Consider the following 25,972-nt stretch of genomic DNA (forward strand, 5'->3'; position numbering starts at 1 on the left):
TCCTCATTCAAAGCCAGGTGTCTCCTATATTTGGGGGGAGTATGACAAATGGCAGAGAAAACTATGGCCCATCATTAGCACGTGAGATGATTTATGAGTCTCAACAACCTGGCACATTATCTTTTTCTTTGTTTGTCTTTAAATAGCATATCAGCAGTTCTTTGATTGCTTTAGTTTCTGGTGAAATTAAACTTAAAAAATTATTTGCCAATCGTATTCCTTTTTTATTACTTACTTCTTATGTCCATCATCTGTTATCTACTGAGGTTTTTGTTTCATCTGTCATTCTATTAGAAATTTTTTTGCCAGTTTTCCTTTTGTGGTACTGTACTTTTTGCCTAGCAGGACTTTTGAATTTTTACATAATAAAATATAGGCATACCTCAGAGGTATTGCAGGCTTTGTGTAAGACCATTGCAATAAAGCAAATATTGCAGCAAAGTGAGTCACACAACTGTTTTGTTTTCCCAGTGTATATAAAAGTTATGTTTCTACTATATTGTAGTCTCTTAAGGGTATAATGGCATTTTGTCTAATAAAAAGTACATACCTTAATTTAAAAATACTTTACTGCTAAAAAATGCTGACACAGAGACAGGAAGTAAACACAGGTGTTGGAAAAATGGCAACAACAGACTTGCTGTACACAGAGTTCCATGAACATTCCATTTGTAAAAAAGCAGTATCTGTGAAGTACAATAAAGTGCAGTTAAACAAATTATGCCTGTATATTAATGTTTTACTCTATAATCTTATCTTTTGTAGACTTCTTCACCACCTATACATATATTTTTTCTAGTTTATATTATTGTTCTGCTTTTTTAAATCCAGATTTAATTTTCCAATCCATCAACCACTTATTCTTTGTTAGGGAGCTAAGATTACACAAGAATGGATCACCTCAAAATGATTCTGCATAATAGCACAAAGTAGGAAAAAAAGACAAGAGAAGAAGAAGATTGAAGTGAATGTTAAATGAACCAATTTACATTTCTACCACAATGAGAATTCAAACCTTGCTTCTGAGTTTAATGGCTTTTTAAAATTGTGCTTTTTAAAATTGTACTCAGCATCTGCCTATGATTGTTACTTTTTAAAAGATTGTGAATTTCGTTCTCATCATGGTAAAGATATTCTCAAAATCTTTATCAACTACCCATAGAGTGTTTTCTTTATAAGGCCTCCATAAAAAAGAGAGCTCCATCTTACCCTAGTAACAAGAATAGCTAGCTGGGAATCTTCACAGCGATTGTTCTTTTTTATCTCATAGACACTGTGAGCAGTGTAATGAATAAGATGTCCTTGTTTTTTAAGTTAGCTGTTAAAAACAGTATGCATTTTGAGAATGATTCCTGGCCCATTTTGTTGCCACTTCTGCTTTTCTCTGTCCTTTCATTACACTTTAATTGCATGCTACGTTTACAGTATTTAGGTACCTTTGTAAGTGGACAAGTCATTTCTACATGAATATGGCGAGAATAAGAAAAAAAGGGAAAGAAATTTCATTTCAATATGTGATGTGGTAGAGATCAAATTTATTTTTCCTAAAGAGTTAACACTTGCCTTATTTCTTTTTATTCAATGATTCATCTTTTCTTAATGATTAGGAATGTCACATTTGCTAAATAGTAAACTCATTAACATTTGCATGAAACTATAAATTATGTTACTCTTCCCTAATGATTGGTATACCTAATTTTATGTCCATACCATATTATTTCAATCATTATTGTTTTATAGATTTTAATATCTGACAGTATAATTCTTCTATCATGACTTTTTTCACTACTTCCTGCATATTGTACCTATACTAAATTTTTAAATTTGCACTTTAGAATAAGTTTGGCCTGTTCCCCTCCCCACCAAACAATCATGTATAGATTGTTTAGAATTATATTTAATATTTATAAGTTATTTGGAGGAGAACTTATACCTTCATAATATTTATTCTATACATTCAGAAATATCATATGTATCTTTAGTTTATAATGTTCTGCATCTAGGTCCTAAACATTTCTTAAATAATTTCTTCCTACATATTTCATATATTTTAAAATTAGGAATGAAATTTTAAAATATTTTATTGTCTAACTGGTCAACTGCTGACATTTATAATAGCCATAAATTTTTATGTATTTGTAATTTGTGACTAAACTCTCCTATTTAACAATGCTTATTAAAATGATTATCTTGTATTTGCTTGGAAGACCATAATATTTTCTGTAAAAACAAAAAATGTTACTGTTGTCTTCCTCATTCTAATATTTACACCTCCTGTTTATTTTTATTGGCTTACTGAATTGGTTGGGATTTACAGAGCAGTGTTAAATAACAGTTGTGATGGTGGAAATATCTACTAAAATTTCAGCTATCAGCAAATACAGTGTACCTTATAAATATCACTGAAGCAAGTAAAGAGTTAATATTTTAGGTAACAAAAAATACTTTTTACATGAGAAGAAATATAAAGGTAGCTATTACTTCTCATGGATGTCACCAAGGAACCATGTTTCTTATGTCTTCCTGCTTCAGCATCCTTAGCATGTAACTTTTACATTGTCACAGGATAGTTGCTGTATCTCCTGGCATTCCAGCCACACAGGAAAAAGGAGAAAAGACACCAGGCATATAGTAAACCTTTTCTTTATCAGGTTTTGCTTTTTTATTTAGGAAATAAAACCTTCCCCAGGGGTGATATGATTTGGATGTGTGTCCCCTCCATATCTCATGTTGAGATATAATCCCCAGTGTTGGAAATGGGCCTAGAGGGAGGTATTTGGACCAGGAGGAAGGGGCAGATCCCTCATGAATGGCTTACCACCATCCCCTTGGTGATGAGTGAGCTCTTGCTCTGAGTTCACGTGAGATCAGTTGTTCGGTTGTTGTAAAATGCATGACACCTCCCCTCCCCCTTGCTCTTGCTTTGTTTCTCACCAGATGACACATGGGCTCCTCCTTTGCCTTTTACCTTGATTGTAAGCTCCCTGAGGCATGCACCTGAAGCAGATGCTGGCGCCATGTTTCTTGTACATCTCGCAGTACCGTGATCCAATTAAACATATTTTCTCTATTAGTTACCCAGCCTCCCTTATTTCTTTACAGCAATTCAAGAATGGACTAACACAAGGGGCTTCTGCCTACATTTCATTGGCCACAACTGTGTTACAAGGGGCCAATTAAATGAAATCAAGTCAAATTCAGAGAATTTCTACTCAAGTGTTTAGCTTGAGTAGAAAAAAGTAAAGAGAAAAGGACTTTGAAGTGAATGTTAAATGAGCCAATTTACATAACTACCATAGAAAGAATCCAAACTTTGTCCCTGATTTTAATGGCATGCCTCAAATTATTCTGCATTTAAGTAATATTTTGAATTTTTATTTCAAGATATATATTCTTTAGCATGTTAGAGACATAACCTTCTTTTATGGGTTTGCTTAGTGTTTCATTTGGAATGAATATTACATTTTATTAAATATATATTTTTTAATCAATGCAAAACTCCTTCTGCTTGAGAAAAGCAGAGGGAAAGGTAAAGGGGACTTTGTCTTCACCTTAGGTACCAGGAAAGCAATGGCAGGGCAGAGCACCACATGGGCTCTTAGGGTCCTTGATTCTAGGATTTGACTCTTGGACAGCATTTCTGGACCTGCCCTTGGACAGAGGGGAGCAAGCCGCCATGAAGGGTGAGACCCAAGGCAGGCAGCATTCACCACAAGCTGACTGAAGAGCCTGTGGGCCTTCAGGGAACTTAGGTAGTAGTCTGGCAGTACTTCCCATGGCCTTGGGTGTCAGTGGCTATGGGGTGAGACTCCTCTGCCTTTGGAAAGGGGAGGAAAGAGAGATCCTGTGGTTTGAGTGCCAGCTCAGCTACAATACAGTAGAACACCAGTTAGACTTCTAGGGTTTCTGACACTAGTTCCTGACTCCTGGATGGCACCTCTGGACCCACCCAGGGCCTGGGGTACCTCAACACCCTGAAGGGAAGGAAATAGGCCTGGATGGCTTTGCCACCAGCTGATTGTAAAGCCCTGGGACCTTGAGCAAACATAGGCAGTAGCCAGGGAGTGGTTACAGCCAGCCTTGAGCAAGACCCAGTGCTGTGCTGGCTTCAGGTCTGACCCAGTACAGTCATAGTGGTGGTGGCCACAGTGGTGCATGTGTCACTCCAGCTCCAGCTTCAGGTGGCTTAGAATGGAGAAAGAAACCCTGTTTGTTTGGGAGAAAGTAAGGGGTGAGAAAAGAGTCTCTACCTTGTAATCCAGAGGATTCTGCTGGATTATGTCAAAAATCATCAAAATACAAATAAATAAAATTAGAAATGAAAAAGGAAGCAATAAAACTGATACCACAGAAATTCAAAGGATCATTAGGGGCTACTGTGAGCAAATGTATGGCAGTACATTGGAAAGTCTAGAATAAATGGACAAATTTCTAGACACATACAACCTACCAAGATTGAACCATAAATAAATCCAAAACCTCAACAGATGAATAACAAATATTGAGATCAAAGTCCTAACAAAAAGCCTCCTGGTAAAGAAGAGCCCAAGATCTCATGGCTGAATTCTAGCAAACATTTAAAGAAGAACTAACACCTATCCTACTCAAAATCAAAAACCAGAGAAGGAGGGAATACTTCCAAATTTACTCTACAAGGCCAGTATTAACCTGATACCAAAACCAGATAAAGACACATCAAAAAAAGAAAACCAATATCTCTGATTAATATTGATGTGAAAACCCTGAAAAAAACACTAGCAAACAATACATTAGAAATTCAACAATACATTAGAAAGATTATTCATCAGATCCAAGTGGGGTTTATTCCAGGGATGCAAGGATGGTTCAACATATGCAAATTGATCAATGTAATATATCATATTAACAAAATGATAGATAAAAACCATATGATCATTTCAATTGATGCTGAAAAAGCATTTGATAAAGTTTAACATCCCTTCATAATAAAAAACTCTCAAAAAACTGGGAATAGCAGGAACATACCTCAACATAATAAAAGCCATATGCAACAGACCCACATCTAGTATTATACTGAGTGAGGAAAAACTAAAAGCTCTAAGATTTAGAGCATGACAAGGATGCCCACTTTCACCTCTATTATTCAACATAGTACTGGAAGTCCTGGCTAGAGCAATCAGACAAGAGAAAGAAATAAAGGGCACCCAAATTGGAAAGGAAGAAGTCAAATGATTGTTATTTTCAGATGAGTTGATCTTATATTTGGAAAAACCTAAAGACTCCACAAGAAAGCTATTAGAACTGATAAACAAATTCAGCAAAGCTTCAGGATACAAAATCAACATACAAAAATCAGTAGCATATCTATATGCCAACAGTGAACAATCTGAATAAGAAATTTTAAAAGTAACCCATTTACAGTAGCCACACATAAAATTAAATACCTAGGAATTATCAAAGAAGTGAAAGAACTCTATAATGAAAACTATAAAACACTGATGAAATAAAGTGAAGAGGACACCAAAAAAATAGAAATATTGGAAAAATATTCAATGTTCACAGATTGGAATAATCAGTATTGTTAACATGTTCATACTAACCAAAGCAATCTACAGATTCAATGTTATCCCTATCAAAATACCAATGACATTCTTTACAGAAATAGAAAAAAACAATCCTAAAAGAATACCAAGAAAAACCAAAGCAAAAAGAGCAAAACTAGAGGAATGACATTACCTGACTTCTAATTATACTACAGAACTACAGTAACCAAAACAGCATGGTACTGGCATAAAAACAGACACACAGACCAATGGAACAGAATGTAGAACCCAGAAACAAACCCATACACCTACAGTGAACTCATTTTTAACAAAAGTGCCAAGAACATACATTAGGGAAAAGACAGTCTCTTCAAAAGTGATGCTGAGAAAACTAGATCTCCATATTCAGAAGACTGAAACTATACCACTATCTCTTGTCATATACAAAATGAAATCAAAATGAAATAAAGACTTAAATCTGAGACCTCAAACTACAAAACTACTTCAAAAAACATCAGGGAAACTCTCCAGGACATTGGTCTGGGCAACAATTTATTGAGCAATACCCCACAAGCACAGGCAATCAAAGGCAACATTGACAGATGTGATCACATCAAGTTAAAAAGCTTCTGCACAGGAAAAGATACAATCAACAAAGTCAAGAGACAACCCACAGAATGTCAGAAAATATTTGCAAACTACTCATCGGACGAGGGATTAATAACCAGGATATATAAGGAGCTCAAGTAACTCTATGGGAAAAGAATTGAATAATCTAGTCAAAAAATGAGCAAAAGACCTGAATAGACATTTCTCAAAAGAAGACATACACATGGCAAACAGGTATATGAAAAAGTGCTCAACATTATTGATCATCAGAGAAATGCAAATCAAAACTACAAGATACCATCTCACCCTACTTAAAATGGTTTATATCCAAAAGACAGGCAATAATAGGTGAGGATATGGAGAAAAGGGAACCCTCATACACTGTTTGTGGAAACATAAATTAGTACAGCCACTGTGGAGAACAGTTGGGAAGTTCCTCAAAAAACTAAAAATTGAGCTACAATATAATTGAGTAATCTTACTGCTGGATATATACCCCCAAAAGAAAGGAAATCAGTATATCAAAGAAATATCTGCACTCCTGTATGGTGCAACACTGTTTACAATAGCTAAGATTTGAAAGCAACCTAAATGTCCATCAATAGATGAAAGAATAAGAAAATGTGGTATATATACACAATGGAGTACTATTCAGCCATAAAAAGAGTGAGGTCCAGGCATTTGCAACAACATGGAAGAAACTGGGGGTCATTATTTTAAGTGAAATAAGCCAGGCACAGAAAGACAAATCAATGTACAAAAGTCAGTGACATTTCTATATACCAGTAACATTCAAGCTGAGAACCAAATCAAGAATGCAATCTAATTTACAATAGTCACATACAAAAAATAAAATACCTAGGAATACATCTAACCAAAGAGGTGCAAGATCTCTAGAAAGAAAACTACAAAACACTGCGGAAAGAAATCGTATGTTACACAAACAAGTGGAAAAACATCCCATGCTCATGTATTGGAAGAATTGATAATGTTAAAATGGCCATACTTCCCAAAGCAATTTACAGATAAAACACTATTCCTATCAAATTACCAGTGTTATTATTTTTTTATATCATATATGTTGTCTTTCATACTATTTGTCTAATGATTCTAGTTTTTCTGTAATCATTTAGCTCTTATTGCAGTTTTAATTATTCTTTCCCACACTGAAGCACAGAATGTGCTGAGCATATCAAATATGTAAACACTCCATGAATGCTATTGCTTATAATTTAGATTTTGCTCATTAAATGAGATCAAAAGAAATAATAGAGAACAGTCCTACTGTGAAGAGTAGCATATGAAACCATGAGGATTGCAGACAAGTTTAAAAGAAAAATGTGGTACATGATAGAAATTATCCAGGAAAAAAAAAGTTGAATATTTGCCTTTCACACAAAGTATTGCAAATTTTCCTGGCCTTCTCTTTTAGGAGACATTTTTAGATATGGAACTGTGGAAAGATGGTTTCAACGAGGAATGCATCACTAATAACTTCACACAATCACTAATACAAAAGAGGAACACATCAATAATAAGTTCAAACAATCACTGATACAAAGATGGTTAAGAATTTTTATGACAGTACCAGTCAAGACTGTCAAGATTTGGTTATAAAATAAAGATAGTCTCAATTCCTTCTAATTTTGTTATTCTCAATAAGCAGAGTTTGTACTGCACATACAATTAAATTAGTCTCAATTTTATATCATTCTAAAAGTTCTTGTGTAGATAAATGTACGTATCATGGGAAAAGTAATTTATCAGATGGTGTGCTCTAAGATTTGCCTCTGAACCCATTTAGTGGTGGATTTTTAAAATATGTTTTTCATTCTACAGGAAAGATTTTTAAATGGGTCAATAAGTTTCTTCACCAGCACCTTTGATCAAATCTTAAGCTTAAAAGCTACTCTTTAATAAAACATATGTAATGTTCGACTCCACAGAGCCTTAGTTCATAAATAGATCAGTTTCTTATTCAGATACTTTTCACTTTACTTCTTATAAAAAAAATAGAAATACTTTAAAAACTAATAACTTGTGTCTTGCATCTATAACTTGCCTGAGCAGTGATTTGGTGCTTAGAGATACAAATATAATTCATAGTAAGAAATAATGGGTAAAAGTAACTCCCAAAAATGCCAAAATAAAGCAATAATAAGATGGCACTTTCCTTGGGAACCAAATGTGATATGAATCACTAATTTATTATAACATAAAAATCTTCATGTTCTTGGATTACTAAATTTGGTGCAAAGTTAGTGAAACGTAAGGATGCTAGTGATCTGCATATGCATACACTTCATAGTTAACAAAGTATATGGATAAACACTCAGACTGTTTAATCTTTTTGTGAAGTTATTTACAATTACGTGTATTATGTTAACATAACATTACTAGGAGAAGCAATTCTAATGTAGAGCATTGTGAAGGTCCTTAATCTTTCAGTTTGCCAATTTGAACCATGAATTTCACACAGAGAGGTGGGAGGATGGATCTGTAAGTAGGTATGTAGAGAGATATAACTCATTTGAGGTTTAATATCTATACAAATCAGTGAGTGGGCCTACAGATGATCAGATTGAAAGGACTTGGAAGTATGCATATATAGATCTGAAACAGGCAGAAAAGCATGATCAGAAAATACACACAATAAGACATTAAGAATATACTCATGAGGCCAGGCATGGTGGCTCACACCTGTAATCCCAGCACTTTGGGAAGTCAAGGTAGGAGGATCATTTGAGGTCAGGAGTTCAAGAACAGCCTGACCAACATGGTCAACCCAGTTTCTACCAAAAATAGTAAAAATCAGCTGGCCATAGTGGTGAATGCCTGTAATCTCAGTACTCAGGAGGCTGAGGCAGGAGAATCACTTAAAGCTGGGAGGCGGAGCCTAGATGGAGCCACTGCACTCCAGCCTGGGCAACAGAGCCAGACTAGGTCTCAAAAACTCATGAATATGCAATACTTTATTTGAAATACTCATCATTTTCCTATATTATTGGACAAAATTGCATTCACATTTTATTTTTTATTTGCTCAGATCACATACATTTTGCCTAATGGATACCTATATTTTCTCTTTATTTCTCCTGGCATTTCTTTTCTACCCCTCTCTCCAAGGTACATTCCAACTCTTGAGCTTCTAAAATTATTATTACTGTGCTATTTTGGTGCATTCTATAGTTCTTCTTATTTATGAGGGTTATTGGATTCCTTCCTAGACTTCGTTAGAACAACTAAAAATCTCGGAAATTCTGACCGTTTACAGGATTTAAAAGTTGACTGTAAAATTATATCAGGCTTAGGTCTCAGGTATTCTCTTTGTAAAATGACTCGGAAAGATCTGATCTTGAAGTATTCTAGCCTCAAAAATTCTTGCTTTGATACCAACTATCTATAAAGTAGAGCTTTTATCTGGTGTAGTTGGTTAATGGAAAAAACAGTTACCCAAATCAGGAATCATGGAAAATGATACTTGTGTCTCTTACCATTTTAACATAAAACAAGTTAAATATTGCATCATTTGTCTGTCTTTTAATGCAGGTATAAGGCCTTTTCTTGAATTATCTTGCATTTCAATACTAGATTAAAAGTCTCTGAGGGTAGTTCTGATTTTAATTACATATATTGTAAAGTATATCTATCAGCAATACTTTTTCTGTTTCTATAGTCAATTATTGTATTAATATTTGTGGCCTACACTTGACCTTTCTTTAATTTTTCTAAGATATGTGAGTTATTTGCATTTCAGAAAGACTATTAGAATAAAAACTGCAAAAGTGGATAGCAATAACCATACTTACTTACATGTCTCCCTTTTAGAGGGGATAACACCTCAAAAATAAATAGGGGATAATTATGGAAATAAAACTTTCCCAGTGCAAGTGGAGGAAGACTGGAACATTTTTTCACGAGTGAAATTTCTGGAGACTTAGTTAGAACAGTGAAGACATATTTTATCATAGTTTTATCAGATAGAATCATTTTGGGATTTTCAGGTAATATTCCCAAGCTTTCAGAGATGCTGAGAACAGAAGAGGCACTAAAACTATAATTAAGGGGAATATTAACATTTTTCCCTAAAACTAATCAATGGGTTAGAGGAAAAAAAGCTAATAAATACAGGCATTTTAATGTTATTGATTAGTCATCATATCTAGATGAGTTTCTTTGCAATTTTTGACTCTTTTTGTGCTTAAATTGCTTTGCTTTACTATTTTGCCATTGCCATTACTCTCAGCTTAGATATTTTACCTCATATTAATGTATACTACTATCTGTTAAACAGCAATTCCACAATTAAGCTCAGGTGATCTGAAAAGTAAACGTTTTATTGTGTGTACAGTGAACATGAAAAAGAGGTTCTTTTATTTTTAATTATACTGGTTCATAGAAGACTAGAAATTAAGTAATATCATATATATTAAGTATTATATATACTTAAGAATTTTCAAAATTGAGCAAGTTTTGAAGAAAAAAATACGGTTTATTACTTTTCTTGCCCATTCTAATTCTAAATCTAGTATTTTTTCTACTTAAAATGTTTAAAGGTAAGTTCCTTGCTAACCAATTTTTTTAATCCCTGGTGGACATAAATGCTTACCTGCCTTTCATATTTCAAGCTAATGCCTAATATTTCCTAGTGTCTAATGTCAAAAATCAACCAAGTAACTTTCTTTAACTCTTAAGAGGCTTGTCATCAATGTTATAATCACTAGATCTGATTAGGCTACCCAGTAACTGATAATCAGTGCAGAGTCTAGAACAAACCTCTCAGATCACCTTTTTTCTCTGATGTTAAGATACACTTAATACCTAGCTTGTGCTTTTGGGCTGATTGACATGCCCGATTAAATCACACGGCTCTCTTTTCCTTTAAGAAGTGGCACGATTCCCTCTGTACCCTCATGCATATTCATGCAGGTTGAAAGGAAAGGTCACCAAGTCTTTTCTTATCTGCGTGTATTGTCAGAATATAGAAAAACAGGACTCTGACAGGCAGAGGCCCAAATTGCTTATTGCATCTAATTAGAGGGTCATCACTCTGGACTTAGAAGCAAAAGACCTAGATTTGTGTCCTCTCCTTCTACTCCTTAGTAAATAGTAGCTTAAACAAGTCATAGAACTTGTACTTTAGTCTTCTCAACTGTAAATTATGGAAAATGTTTCTTAGCTCACTGAATGGTTTGTGAAAATGACATAATGTAAATAAGTGAATTTTATAAACTCTAAAACCCTATTGAGTAAAAATACGAAATGTAATATTTATTTCCTCTTTGGGACAAGTTATAACAATGTCTTTACACTCTATCCATGTTGCCCTTCTGTGCGTTTAGGGTGCATCGTTAAAAGGCGAAAGAGGTATCTTGCTTTTTCTGTGAAGGAAAAAAATACCAGAATTTTTAAAAGTATTTTATTTTCTGTTTTAGCTATCGACTTCAATATTATAAAGATTCTAAACAACCCAAGAGCACATGCGTTGCCCATATCCAAGGAAGAATCAGGATTATCAAGACTAGCAACAAAGGTTTGGAGTATAATAATTATGAAAAAATTTCTTATTTGTTTAATTTGCAATTTGTGCTGTACACAGGCAATGCTGGTTATTACACTCTTAACATATATTTTAGAAAAGAATTTAATGGTCAAAAGAGATTTGTTTGAAAGTTTAATCTTAATATTAAAAAGTTTTATTTTCTTCTGAAAATATCCCCATCTCTAATGAAAAATATAATATTTATCTTTTTTCCTCACAACATGTCTTGTCACTGTTTCTCCTTTGGTTGACATACAAAGGCTCCATCTGGTGTTTGCACATGAATATGATCTCAATAAGCAGCAAAGTTGCAGGGAAATCTTCAAAGGAGTATCAGCAATAGTTGACCTGTCCTTACTTCTTAAGCCATGGTCCTAGAATAATTGATCACATGTAGATACTGTTACTCTTGAGTCTTGAATGCTTAGTTTCTCGACATTCTTGAAGGTGCCTTGCAAGTAGAGATTTCATGGACTCACCACCATGTGTTGCCTTAGCCAAAATTTGATGAGATTATTGACCTGAAATTCTGAATTTGATATCTTAATCTGTTAGACAATTAAGTTTTAAGTTGGTCATAGTTTTTATTGCTAAAATGTTGTCTACATCATCTTATCAAGTCTGATAAGATAATTTATTTAAAATTAAAAATTATGCCTATATAAAAACCACTTTCTGAAAGTCAGTATTTATGTTTTTCCCAGTATTTAATAACCCAAGCTTAATAAAATATCTTCCTACTTTATTCTGACCTTCACGGTGAGGCTAAGGATGGTTTTCAGGCACTTCAGATACTAACTGGTGACGTATAGAAGTCAATTTTGAATCAATAACAATGTCACACCATTTCCTTTGGGGCAATATTGCCAGTTTAGAAATCAGAGATAAGTAATAGAAATTATATATCTGATCTTCACCAAACACCAAAAATGGTCTCTCGAACTTTGTTTAGTAATTAACACATGGGTTTGCAACAGATTAAACAACCTTTTTCAGAGGATGCTGTTAACAGATAGACATTGGAAATACATCTTTAGTAGTAACAGCACATTGCTGCATTTTTTGCCCTGTCCCATTGTACTAATCCTGTTGGACTGCTATAACAAAATACCATGGACTGGGTAGCTTAAACAACAGAAATTCATTTCTCATAGTTCTGGAGGATGGGAAATCCAAGATCAAGGAGCCAGCCAATTTGGTTTTCTGGTGAAGCCTCTCTTTCTGTCTTGCAGACGGCCTCTTCCTTGTTGTGTCCTCATATGGCAGAGAGAATGAGCTCTGTCTCTTCTTCTTATAAGGACTCCAATCCCATCATTGACAACCTCATCTAAACCTAATTATGAAGAGCTCTGAAATAATACTGCTTGAGCAATGGCCAAACTATAAGTATTTCTTCTGGAAGGAAAAGGCTCTGAAGGCCACAATAACTGTTTTCAAATATGTAGAGAGCTACTGTAGGAAAGCAGAATTAGAGTTTTTCTGTGTGGCTCCAAAAAAAGTATAACTTTTGCCAATAAATAAGCGAAAGATACAGGGATAGAGATTTCAGCTCAACATGAAAAATTTTCCAGACACCAAAGTTGTCCAAATGCTAAATGGGTGCCTGTGGGTTTCCAGTCCCTGAAAGTAACATTGGGTATGAGCATTGGCAGAACACATATTCAAGCCTCAAAAATCAGTGTTTAGCTTTCTATTCATTGTAGCAATTATCCTTCAATAAATTAACTGAGAAATTAGGCACCCAAATCACCCCTTGGACTTTCTATTTCATCCTTTATGATCATTCTTAAGTTTATGGAGTTGCTTGATTCTTTGATTTTAGGGCTAGGTTGACTTGACAATAAAAGTCTTGCTTCATGGAATCTTAAAGTGCTCTGACAAGTTTCTGCTATTATCTTTCGTGGGATGAATGGAAACATTAAGATTTCTGTTCATTGGTTTGGCTATTTGGAGTGTCTCTAGCACGAGGTTTTTGGTCAACTTGTGGCATTCTGCTTTAAAAACCAGAACACCAGGCCAGGTGCGGTGGCTCACGCCTGTAATCCCAGCACTTCAGGAGGCCCAGGCAGGTGGATTGCGAGGTCAGGAGATGGAGACCATCCTGGCTAACACGGTGAAAACCCATCTCTACTAAAAATACAAAAAAAAAATAGCCAGGCGTGGTGGCGGGCGTCTGTAGTACTAGCTACTCAGGAGGCTGAGGCAGAAGAATGGCATGAACCCGGGAGGCAGAGCTTGCAGTTAGCCAAGATCGCGCCACTGCACTCCAGCCTGGGTGCCTGGGTGACAGAGCAAGACTCCATCGAAAAAAAAAAAAAAAAAAACTACCAGATTTGCATTTAATACCTATTTGCCTCTTACCTGGCTGAACTACTCTTAAAAGCCATGAATTCTTATAGAGGAAAAGAGGATGCAAACTATGATTTTCTTAATAACTGATAACTGCAGAAAAATAACAGAAATGTCTCTTTCTAGAATTTTAGTAAGATGGAATGTTTATCTTATAGTACCCAAGAAAGAAACAGGAAGGGCATTGCAAAACATCTATCTAGACAGGCAAACTTTTTAAAAATCTAAACTGAGCTTGGGCTAGTTTTGCATACATTTTGAAAATCGAGCTATATATAACCCATTGTGAATTATGGGAGCTTAAAATGAAGGAGTGATTTACATCAGAGAAAACATGTCTGATACTGACATTAACTTTTTCCTGGCAAAGAATTGCTATTGATTATGATAGTCCCATTATTTAAAATGATTCGGTAGCTGCTAGGAATTCTGAAACATATTTTTTGCAAAAACCTATAGAATAAAAAAGTGACCATAAGAAAAGAAATTCAAGAGAACTGTATATATCAATAAAAGCAAATGAAAACAAAATTTTATTTCCCCACAGGAAGTGTAATCAATAAAAAAATCTCATAATGGTATTACAAAGATTGAGGAAAACTTAAAATATTAGTAGTTGCCATACTGACATTTCTCCCATAAGAAGGGAATAATAGAATCTTGGAGTAATTATATTTATGGTTGTTGTATTCTTGACATAGGATTTTTGGTCAACAGGTTTTTTTTTGTTTTTGTTTTTCCCATCAGCACCTTGATGCTATCCTACTGCCTTCTGGTCTGTTTTGTTATGATAAGAAGTTCGTTATTAATCTTATTAAAGTTCCCCTATATATGAGTTGCTTTCTCTTGCTGCTTTTGAGATTTTTCTCCTTGTCTTTATTTTTTAAAACTTTGTCTAGGATGTGCTAGGTGTAAATTTATTCTACTTAGAGATTGCTGAACTTCTTGCATGGGTTTTTCATAAATTTTGAAAATTCAGACCATCATTTCTTCAGATATTTTTCCTATGCCTTTTCCTGACTTTGTTCATTTTCTTCATTTTGTTTTTTTTTTTTTTCTGTTCTTAAGACTGAATAATGTCTATTGCCTATAAACAAGCCTGATAAATCAAAAGGGTAGAAAAGCCTTACTGCACATACGTATAGACTCTTACTTTGGTAAATTCCTCTAATTAAGAAGATGCTTTCTGGAATTTCCTTCATTTTAATATATCAAATTGTAACTTTATGCTAAATATGAAGTTATATTTTATTCACACTTTTTTAGAAACATAAAAGTAATCATCATCTTGATTCTTTTCTTCCTCTTACAGTCGCACTATAGTAGTACTGGTCCAGAGTTTAATCGTGTTCTCTTCAATTTTGGAGGTCAGAGTCCATTGATTTTATATTATCTTAAGATGCATGAGCTGGCTGGTATTTCCAAAGCACCTAAGAAAACCGAGATTAAACTCACTAAGATATTCCAGGAACCATATCCTTTTTAAAGCTTTGCTTTAATATGATTTGTTTCAAAAATATTATTCAAAAGTTTCACTGAATGTCTCAACTGAGAAAAAAAATTGAATGCATGTTTTATCAATGCTTCTCTTTAGTATTAATATTTACTTATGCTTAAAACTTTTGGCTAAACTATCTTCTTTTTTAGATCTAATGCTATGATTTTGCATGTAAGGAAAATAAGACAAACATTAACCTAAAGAACTTTTAAAACTGGTATACTTGGTTCTCTGATAAAAGGCTATATTTGCAACTTTACTGTTCAGTGACTGGTTTCAAACATTTTTCAGAATTATGAGGCATGGGCTTCTAGCCTTCTCCAGAGAGAGTTTTAGGCATGTTTTAGCTGTGGAACTCTTTGCTCCAGTGAAAATTTATCAGAACAATTTTTACACATAAAAAAATTTATTTTTATGTGTAAAATAAAAAATAAGTAAAAATCGGAGCTCTTTGGTTGAAGCAGGGGTAGGGCCCAGAGTTCTGTTTTTTACAGTCCTGTCTATCTTCAGTATAACTTTTCTTGGCCCAGTCCTCATTAAGGACTCAGGTGAACCCCAAAGGAATTAGAACACTAGCCACTAAATTGGCAGCAGCAGCGGCGATCCCAACCTAGCCCGTCCGCCCGCACCTGTCCGCTCCGGTCCAGTCTGGCCACGGAGGCAGCGCAGTGGCGGGACTTCAAGCCTATCCCGCCTAGTGAGCCGCGCCGTGCCACCCCACCCGGCACCCACCAGTCCGATGGGGCCGCAGCGGCGGCTGTACCCTGCCGAGGCCGCCGTGCTCTGGGGCTTTCTGCTCCCCCTGCCAGCCGCTCAGGAAGCAATCTTGCATGCGTCTGGAAATGGCACATTCAAGGACTACTGCATGCTTTATAACCCCCATTGGTCAGCTTTTCCAAATACCCTAGAAAATGCAACTTACATTAGGTTGATGAATCTGACTTCCACACCACTATGCAACCTTTCTGATGTTCCTCTTGTTGGCGTAAATTAGAACAAAGCAGTTGTGGTGCAATGGGGAAGCTGACGTTTTCTTGAAAACACTGGAATTGAACAGAAAAGAGGTGCTGAAGCAATGTTAGTTGTCAATAACAGTATCCTATTTCCTACCTCAGGTAACAGATCTGAATTTCCTGATGTGAAAATACTGATTGCATTTATAAGCCACAAAGACTTTAAATATATGAAGCAGACTCTAGGAAATAACATTACTGTGAAAAATGTATTCTCCATCGTGGCCTAACTTTGATTATACTATGGTGGTTATTTTTGTAATTGTTGTGTTCACTGTGGCATTAGGTGGGTACTGGAGTGGACTAGTTGAATTGGAAACTTGAAAGCAGTGACAACTGAAGATAGAGAAATGAGGGGAAAAAAAGAAGAATATCTAACTTTTATCCTCTTACAGTTCTAATATTTGTGGTCATCTGCTGTGTTATGATGGTCTTTATTTCTTCTACAAATGGTTAGTTTATGTTATGATAGCAATTTTCTGCATAGCATCAGCAATGAGTCTGTACAACTCTCTTGCAGCACTAATTCATAAGACACCATATGGACAATGCACGATTGTGTGTCGTGGCAAAAGCATGGACATGAGACTTATTTTTCTCTCTGGACTATGAATAGCAATAGTTATTGTTTGGGCTGTGTTTCGAAATGAAGACAGGTGGGCTTGGATTTTACAAGATATCTTGGGGATTGCTTTCTGTCTGAATTTAATTAAAACACTGAAGTTGCCCAGCTTCAAGTCATTTGTGATACTTCTAGGCCTTCTCCTCCTCTATGATGTATTTTTTGTTTTCATAACACCATTCATCACAAAGAATGGTGAGAGTAGCATGGTTGAACTTGCAGCTGGACTTTTTGGAAATACTGAAACATTGCCAGTAGTCATCAGAGTACCAAAGTTGATCTGTTTCTCAGTTATGAGTGTGTGCATCATGCCTGTTTCAATATTGGGTTTTGGAGACAGTAGAGGCCTGTTGATTGCCTACTGTAGAAGAGTTGATGTTCACACTGGTTCTTCTTATATAGACTATGTTTCCTCTATGGCAGCCTATGCTATTGGCATGATACTTACATTTGTTGTTCTGGTACTGATGAAAAAGGGGCAACCTGCTCTCCTCTATTTAGTACCTTGCACGCTTATTACTGCCTTAGTTGTTGCCTGGAAACGTAAGGAAATGAAAAAGTTCTGGAAAGGTAACAGCTATCTGATGATGGACCATCTGGATTATGCAACAAATGATGTCTGGTGAACAGATTGTCCTGCGATAATATTACGTGGAACTGCTATAATGTGTTAGTGATTTTCTACAAATAGACTTTGACTTTTTAAATTGATTTTTGAATTGACAATCTGAAAGTCTTCAATGGTATGTTTGCAAATATATATTTTTATGAGCTGGTACTGACAGTTACATCATGTTAAAGTTGTGCCTTCAAAGTAAATAAAAGGATATGGTATGTGTAGTTTCCAAGATGTTTTACATACAGTATATTTTTCTAAAAAGAAAAACAAACAAACAAACAAACAAAAACATGCTTTGACCCACCCCTATACTTTTTTACTGAAATGTTTCTTCCAACTGTAATGGTAGATAAAAGTATTACTATCAAAGTGAGTTTCTGAATGGGTTTTACTGTAAAGAATTATGCAAACTTTATCTGCTTTATAGAAATAACTGTTTAAGACCACGCAAGAAGGCAGTTCAACAGTGAAAATTTGGACCTTATATCACTGCAGAGGTTAGAAATGTATAGTTTTGGAATAAATATAAGTGCATATTTTTGTAGTATGTTTTTTTAAAACTCCTTTCATAAACTTGAGAACTGAAATTACTTCAGACTGCATGTGTATTATATTAAGAACATTTTTTCAGGTGTAGAGAAACATAATATGTAGAACTAGTCACTAAAAGGAGACAGAAACTGAAATCTAGTGGTCTGCTCGCTGTTTTTTTGAAAATGTAGCTTAAATTTCAGTACTAACATTCAGTTTCACTTTGGTATTTCTGATCTTTGAAATTTGGTTCTGTTGATGTTAAGCTTTGATTTTTAAAAATTATTTTTCTTAAGAAATTATGTATTAATATATATGACTTATTGTTGAGTACAACATTCCTAACATTATCCCACATTCCCCCCCCCCCCCCCCTTATCTTTTTTTGCTTCCTGATTCCCACCCCTTGCCCCATAGGTAGTGGCTGTGGCTGTTAATCTTGGTGGAGGATGTACAAAGTGTGGTTCAGAGAAAAGAATTGGCAACAACAGCAAGAGACTTGGTGTTAGTCTCGGTTTAATTACAATACAAGGAAGAGCTGAGTAATTTGCCACAGCTCAAGACACTTGTATCTCAGCCTTCTCATCTGCAAAATTAAGTAGGTTAGACCAGCTAATCACTCTGGTACCTTCCAACTTGAAAAATTTTTTCTCTTCGTTCTTTGGTAAATTTCAGATGTGGCTTGAACATTCTCCTGGGAGTCAGAGGTCAAATTATCTTTCCATTTTCTTTTATTTTATCTAAGAAATTCCCAAATGACAAGTAATAACAAAGGCAGCAGGATTTTTCATTTCTCTGTAAATAATGTATAAAATATGTGAATAGATCTATATCTTTCATCTAAAGCCAGTTCAACTTATTAAAAAAATAAACAATCCTTTTAAAATGGATCAGACCTTTGATATTTGAACTAAATTTTGTATTAGAGATGTTTTTTAATACTTTTTCTTTTTATTATTATTATTGTACTTTAAGTTCTAGGGTACATGTGCACAACGTGCAGGTTTGTTACATATGTATACATGTGCCATGTTGGTGTGCTGCACTCATTAAGTCGTCACTTACAGTAGGTACATCTCCTAATGCTATCCCTCCCTTCTATCCCTTCCCACAATAGGACCCGGTGTGTGATGTTCCCCTTCCTGTGTCCAAGAGATCTCATTGTTCATTTCCCACCTATGAGTGAGAACATGCGGTATTTAGCTTTCTGTTCTTGCGATAGTTTGCTGAGAATGATGGTTTCCCCCAGCTGCATCCATGTCCCCACAAAGGACACGAACTCATCCTTTTTTATGGCTGCATAGTATTCCATGGTGTATATGTGCCACATTTTCTTAATCCAGTCTGTCACTAAAGGACATTTGGATTGATTCCAAGTCTTTGCTATTGTGAATAGTGCTGCAATAAACATACATGTGCATGTGTCTTTATAGCAGCATGATTTATAATCCTTTGGGTATATCCCCAGTAATGGGATGGCTGGGTCAAATGGTATTTCTAGTTCTAGATCCTTGAGGAATCGCCACACTGTTTTCCACAATGGTTGAACTAGTTTACGGTCCCACCAACAGTGTAAAAGTGTTCCTGTTTGTCCACATCCTCTCCAGCACCTGTTGTTTCCTGATTTTTTAATGATTGCCATTCTAACTGGTGTGAGATAGTATCTGATTGTGGTTTTGATTTGCATTTCTCTGATGGCCAGTGATGATGAGCATTTTTTCATGTGCCTGTTGGCTGTATGAATGTCTTCTTTTGAGAAGTGTCTGTTCATATCCTTTGCCTACTTTTTGGTGGGGTTGTTTGTTTTTTTCTTGTAAATTTGATTGAGTTCTTTGTAGGTTCTGGATATTAGCCCTTTGTCAGATGAGTAGATTGCAAAAATTTTCTCCCATTCTGTAGGTTGCCTGTTCACTCTGATGGTAGTTTCTTTTGCTGTGCAGAAGCTCTTTAGTTTAATTAGACCCCATTTGTCAATTTTGGCTTTTGCTGCTGTTGCTTTTGGTGTTTTAGACATGAAGTCCTTGCCCATGCTTATGTCCTGAATGGTATTACCTAGGTTTTCTTCTAGGGTTTTTATGGTTTTAGGTCTAACATTTAAGTCTCTAAACCATCTTGAATTAATTTTCATATAAGGAGTAAGGAAAGGATCCAGTATCAGCTTTCTACTTATTGTATTAGAGACTTTTAAACAATTATTCGCTTTTGCTGAATAAATTACAAACAGAGAAGCTCCACTGACCATCAGTCCCTCTGCTTAATGAGGTCAGGGGTCCTTTCGTTTATGGCAAATGACTTATCTGACATTAATTTTGACTTAATTTTGACTTATCTGACTTAATTTTGCCTTCATTGTATCAAATTTGAATTTTTTCCAAGAAATCTGATTTATTTGGCAGACTCTGAGAGAGAGAACACATTAAGTGACATTTTAAAACTCTAACTATATTTTCATTTATAATATTAATAAGGTATTTGCCAAAATACAGTTTTTTTTATCTGCAGCCTCATCCCAGCTTTATGATATTTAAAAGCCTCAATCACATTTTATAAAGAATGTTAAATAAAATGATTGTTTTTTTTTTTTTTTTTTTTTTTACTACATTGAAATAAGATAATTTGTCAAAATATTTGGTTTCATATGACTGGAGTAGTAATTAATATTTTAACTTCATTATTTAAATTTTGTTCCTCAATAGCATAGTTATGGTACATCCAGAAATCTGAAGTCTGAGTTATTTGATACAAATTCTACTTTATCCAACCATTAGTTATTATGGAGGTAAAATCTTGTTCTAATTTGCTATTAAAATCTTATTGGTTAAATAGAAATAAGAAAAAGTGTAATTACTCAAGTTTCTTTATCCTCAATGTCAACTTTATATTGTAATTAAATGTATAGCAACCAAGCTGACAATAGTGATTAAAAAATTAAAGTACAGAAATATTTTATTTGGGGAGTCAAAATGAACAAAGGATAGGGGAGATGAAAATTTGATTTAAAAAGCTGTCATCTCTTCCTCTCTTTCTCTCTTACCACCAGTAACTTTAAGGGCAAGAGAAGCTGTTTTTTCCCCTACACATGTCTGTAAAATAATGATACACTGTATTTATTAATTTTCAATGCAAAAAAATGTTCTTAGTTAGAAAGTCCCTATGAACAGTTTTGTGGCTTATCAACAGAAATCACAATCTCAAATTGTAATGTAGATTACTTTTACCTCAGTTTAGTTTAGCAAAAATAAATGTGAGGTTTGCTCAGAAAAGCCTTGATAGTCTAATACATTATAATTATATTTTCCTCTAGCTTGTAAATGTTTTTTAGATTAGCAATTCCTTGTTATTAGAGTCTGCAATTTATTTCTCTTTTAAAGAAAGAGAATTTTAACTCATCTGCTATTGTCATTCATATATTTTACTTACATGTCCAAAGAGATTTTAGTGTATTGATAAATTTATAGTAAATACAAATGAGCTTTCCAGTTTTCCTTGCTCTTTCAATTTATGCTTTAGTATAAGCAAAAATTATTATTTTTACGTTTTTAAAAATTTTCATGGATACATAGTAGGTGTATATATTTATGGGGTGCATGAGATGTTTTGATACAGGCATGCAATGTCAAATAAGCACATCGTGGAGAATGGGATATCCATTCCCTCAAGCATTTATCCTTAGAGTTACAGACATATTTTACATTTGACTAAAAAATATTTGAACTAATTTATTTAAGCTTGAGCTCTAAAATTTCAGCCTGATCTTAACCAATGAAATTTCAAAAACAAAAACTGTACTTCAGTTTATAATTGAATTGAATTCAGTGTAGATCACTAAAAAGAAATATATCTATAATATATTATATATCATATTATATAATATATAGTATAATATGCACTTCATATATTGATATATATTATATAATTATATATAAAATATATAATGTATAAATATTAACATATTTTTATATTATATATTATTATGTGTTATATATAACAAAAACTGTACTTCAGTTTATAATTGAATTGAATTCAGTGTAGACCATTAAAAAGAAATATATCTATAATATATAGTACAATATATAGTATATATAACGTATTTTATATATTTATATGTTATATATAATTATATAATCTATAATATATAAATATTAATATATTATATTACATTATATATTATATATCATAATATATAATATATATTACATTATTTATTATATATTATGTATTATATAATATACTATATACTTTATATATTATATATTACATTGCTTTGCATCTATATATTATATAATATATATTGTTTTAGTTCTCTATATATTATATATATATAATATATATAAATAACTTTATACATTTCCTGGAAGAAAGGTACCCTATTAATTCAAAAGATCTGAATCAAATTACTCAACCTTTTGGAATTTGATCCTCTACTGTAATACTCATATGTGAGATTACTGAATTTTCAGAGTAAAAAAATTATTAACAGGGTAATATATAGGCCATATTATAGTGAAGATCATAAGTATAAATTTCCTTGTTTAATGTTTCAAAAGTTAGGACAGTCTTTGTATATAAATGTGTTCATTGGAAGAAAAGTTATTTTTAAAACTAAATTTTTATATTAGTCCTCCATTACTGGCAATTAAGGAGCAACCAAAAAAATGTAGAATATTTAATGTCATCATGTGGTTCTTTGATTAGGCATAAAAAGTATTGCAAACAGCTTTTCTGTTCCTTTGGAATATGAATCTTTTTAATATCTAATGTTAACCTGCAACATTTTCTAGTAGGACAAGTCAATATATTAAGTAATTTTTGCCTGTTTTATACCGTCTGTTGTATTTTGTTCAAATGAAAACATTTTTGAAAACACATGATTGAATTTTTGCTTCTCAGATAACTGGCTTGGGTGTGGAATTTCTTAACACTTTGATATGTAAGTTAGTGTAAATTAATACTTTTATAACAATATTAGGCTTTATATTTTTATGGAATATGTTTTAAAATTTGAAATTTTTGAAGTGTTAATTCAGCAGTACTTTAAACTATCATTATGTGCCAATACTGACATGAAAAAAGAATTATGTATAAATTTACTATAGTATTCAACAAATTCTATTTTAAAATAAAAAATGGAGTGTATATAGCTCTGGGTATAAAAAACTTAAAATTCTTATTTATATCTGTTTATATCTTCAAAAATGAAACACAAGTTGTATCTTACAAATATTTAGTAAGCAGTTTCCCTCACTCAGCTGATATTTTATTCTGCACTCTCCTATGTTGAGCAATAACGATGACATCTTTTACTTGTGTTGTTTTCTGACTATCATAACATAGTGCTGTTTTCTTTGGGTAGTTAAGCAGATTTATGGATTATATCATCTAGTTCTAACCAAACTAACACTCACTAATGAGCCAATAGCTTTAAAAGACTCCTGAAAAGAAACAGTGTCTTGATGATAATATTTAATAATACAAGAATACATTTTTAAAAACAAGAAAATGGCAGAATAATATTTCTTCTACTCCCTGAAGGAGATCTTTTTCAGCCACGCTATGAGATAAAATCAGTGATGACCTAATCAGTTCTGCCAAGATGTAGGTCAAAAAATAAAAATAAAAATATTCAGAAAGACTTTTTGAAATATGTGTATACATTATTATTATAAGCAATGAATCTAATCCTAAGTGTATTTTTTATTTTTTAATGTTCAGTGATAGTATAATGCTGGTTTAATTACCAAAGCATTTAAAAACAAACTGTCCAGAACATCAATACAAATCTCTGTGATTTCAGGACAAAAGGGTTTGAGGCACCATTAATAAGTGAAATAAGTTAAATTTTGCTTTTAAAATATTTTTCTTGTCTCTTTTCTATTTATAGATTGCTTATCTTTTATAATGTACATAATACATTAATACAGATTGATGTGAATTTAATTTATACATTTAAATTTATACCTACATGGGAGTATACTCACATATCTTTAACTCATAGGATACATGATCAAGAGGGTGTAGAGATCACTGTTCTAGCTAATTCTCAGGACCCTTCCCAGGACATTTCTCCCATATTTCAGTCAAGACAACTTCCTGAGCTTCACTGACCACAAGCACATGGAAATAACATGGACAGCCCTGGAACACAAGGAGAGAGGCAAACTACAGGGTTAAATCAGACTACAGGGCAGGTTCTCAGGTTTGTGACTTGAGTAGTGATGGAAGAATTCTCATCAAGGTTGAATTATGTCCAAAGCAAAATTTTTTAAATGTTTGGAAATGAAAGTTGAAAGGTATCTAAAACCTTTCACAATAGATTACTTTTATTTTTAACTACTTTTTATTGTGATTAGGCTTTGATTGTGTTTGATTTTTGATGGGCATGAATTTGTTCAACAGCTATACAAGGATTCATCCACCAGTTAACTGAGAATGTGGGAAGAGTGTGAGTATGTGTGGGGCGGGGAAGGGAGGAAGTGGAGACCTAAAGTAAGTAACTTAGCGGAGGATTTGATCCCATTCAAATTTGAAAGAAATCACCCTTTAGAAAGTAAAGCGTCTTTCTGAGCTTATAAAGTATAATGGCCACTGATAAGTATAAATGTTTCTAGACTTAATGAGCAACATGATAATGATAATGATGCCTCACTTACATCATCACTAGGAGTTTTTCAAAAAATGAATCAGATTCCCCCTATATATTATTGTTGGAAATGACAAGAGTCCTGTGACAAATGGGCAGAGCAGGCACCCATCACAGTCACTCTACAGATAAGAAAACCAGAGCACAGAGGTTAGGTGGCTTGCTCAGGTGATTCATGCAGCAGTGCCATCTAATTCCTGACCCGTGGGTGCTTTCCTAACATCACGATCCAGGCTAGAATCCTCCCTGAGCGTGGTATCAGTGGCTGCTGGCGGAGCCAAAAAATATTTTATCCAAGATACTGATAAGCTATTTCCAAAATTTATGTAGATTTCCTATAATTACCTGTGGAGATTTTGATCGTTGAATTTATCTCTATCTCACTCAAATTTTACATTGATGCTATTCAGCATATATAACATTCTTATTAGTTTTCTCTGAACTCACTGCAATTGTATGGTCTTCCTGAAGTGGAGACTCCAGACAACATGTTACAGCAAGTGTACCTACACAGAGTGAGAAAATGAGAGAAAGCAGAGATGTAGATGGAGAGAACTCATAACAAAAAAAGATAGAATAATCCATCATATTTGAGGTAGGCAGACTCTAAGATGGTACTCAATCAATGATCCCCACCTTCTGATATTCATGCATTTATGTAATTCCTTCCATTTGAGTGAGAGTTGAATCTATGACTTGCTTCTAACAAAGAGATTATAATAAACATAATGGGAAGTCTCTTCTGAGATTCAGTTACAAAAAGACTGATATCACTACTGCTTACTCTTCCTTGCTCACTCTCTGAGAGCTCTCTGGGAGAAGCCAGCAGCCATGTTGTGAGCTGAAGGAAGCCCACATGGTAAGGAAGTAAGAATGGCCTTCAGTCAACAGCCAGTGAGAGACTGAGGCCCTTAGTCTAACAATGCATGACAAAAAACATCTTGCCAGTAACTGTGTGAGTGAACTTGGAAGCAGATCTTCCCTCAGTTGAGCCTTGAGATGACTGCATCCCCTGCCCACAACTTGA

At 34.0% G+C, this 25,972-nt stretch overlaps 2 protein-coding genes and 1 pseudogene across 12 annotated transcripts in view; 2 read left to right on the forward strand and 1 right to left on the reverse strand.

The window, feature by feature from the left end:
• The window catches only part of FAM227B (family with sequence similarity 227 member B), a 295,156-nt gene that overhangs the window by 235,900 nt on the left and 33,284 nt on the right, over positions 1–25,972 (forward strand). Inside the window, exons 14-15 of the mRNA XM_023227241.1 lie at positions 11,567–11,664; positions 15,335–15,495. Of these exons, the coding sequence (XP_023083009.1) occupies positions 11,567–11,664; positions 15,335–15,495 (259 nt within the window). The remainder of the gene's footprint in view (positions 1–11,566; positions 11,665–15,334; positions 15,496–25,972) is intronic.
• GALK2 (galactokinase 2) overlaps positions 15,009–25,972 on the reverse strand; it is a 220,164-nt gene continuing 209,200 nt past the window's right edge. For 7 of the 11 annotated variants that reach the window (XM_023227245.3, XM_023227252.3, XM_023227246.3 and 4 more), the window contains 5 exons: positions 25,291–25,451; positions 24,284–24,440; positions 18,934–19,100; positions 16,443–16,563; positions 15,053–15,452 (listed from right to left, as the gene is read on the reverse strand). Coding sequence is in view for 1 of the 11 variants with exons in the window: in XM_023227250.3 (XP_023083018.1) it covers positions 16,473–16,563 (91 nt within the window). In the remaining 10 variants the exon portion in view is untranslated. Of the gene's footprint in view, positions 15,453–16,442; positions 16,564–18,933; positions 19,101–24,283; positions 24,441–25,290; positions 25,452–25,972 lie in introns of those variants that run through there. The other 4 variants (XM_023227248.3, XM_023227244.3, XM_023227250.3 and 1 more) reach the window with 4 other exon arrangements.
• Positions 16,481–17,918, forward strand: LOC111552813 (annotated as a pseudogene).

The sequence above is a fragment of the Piliocolobus tephrosceles genome, chromosome 6 (assembly GCF_002776525.5).
Source record: "Piliocolobus tephrosceles isolate RC106 chromosome 6, ASM277652v3, whole genome shotgun sequence".
Lineage (NCBI taxonomy): Eukaryota > Metazoa > Chordata > Mammalia > Primates > Cercopithecidae > Piliocolobus > Piliocolobus tephrosceles.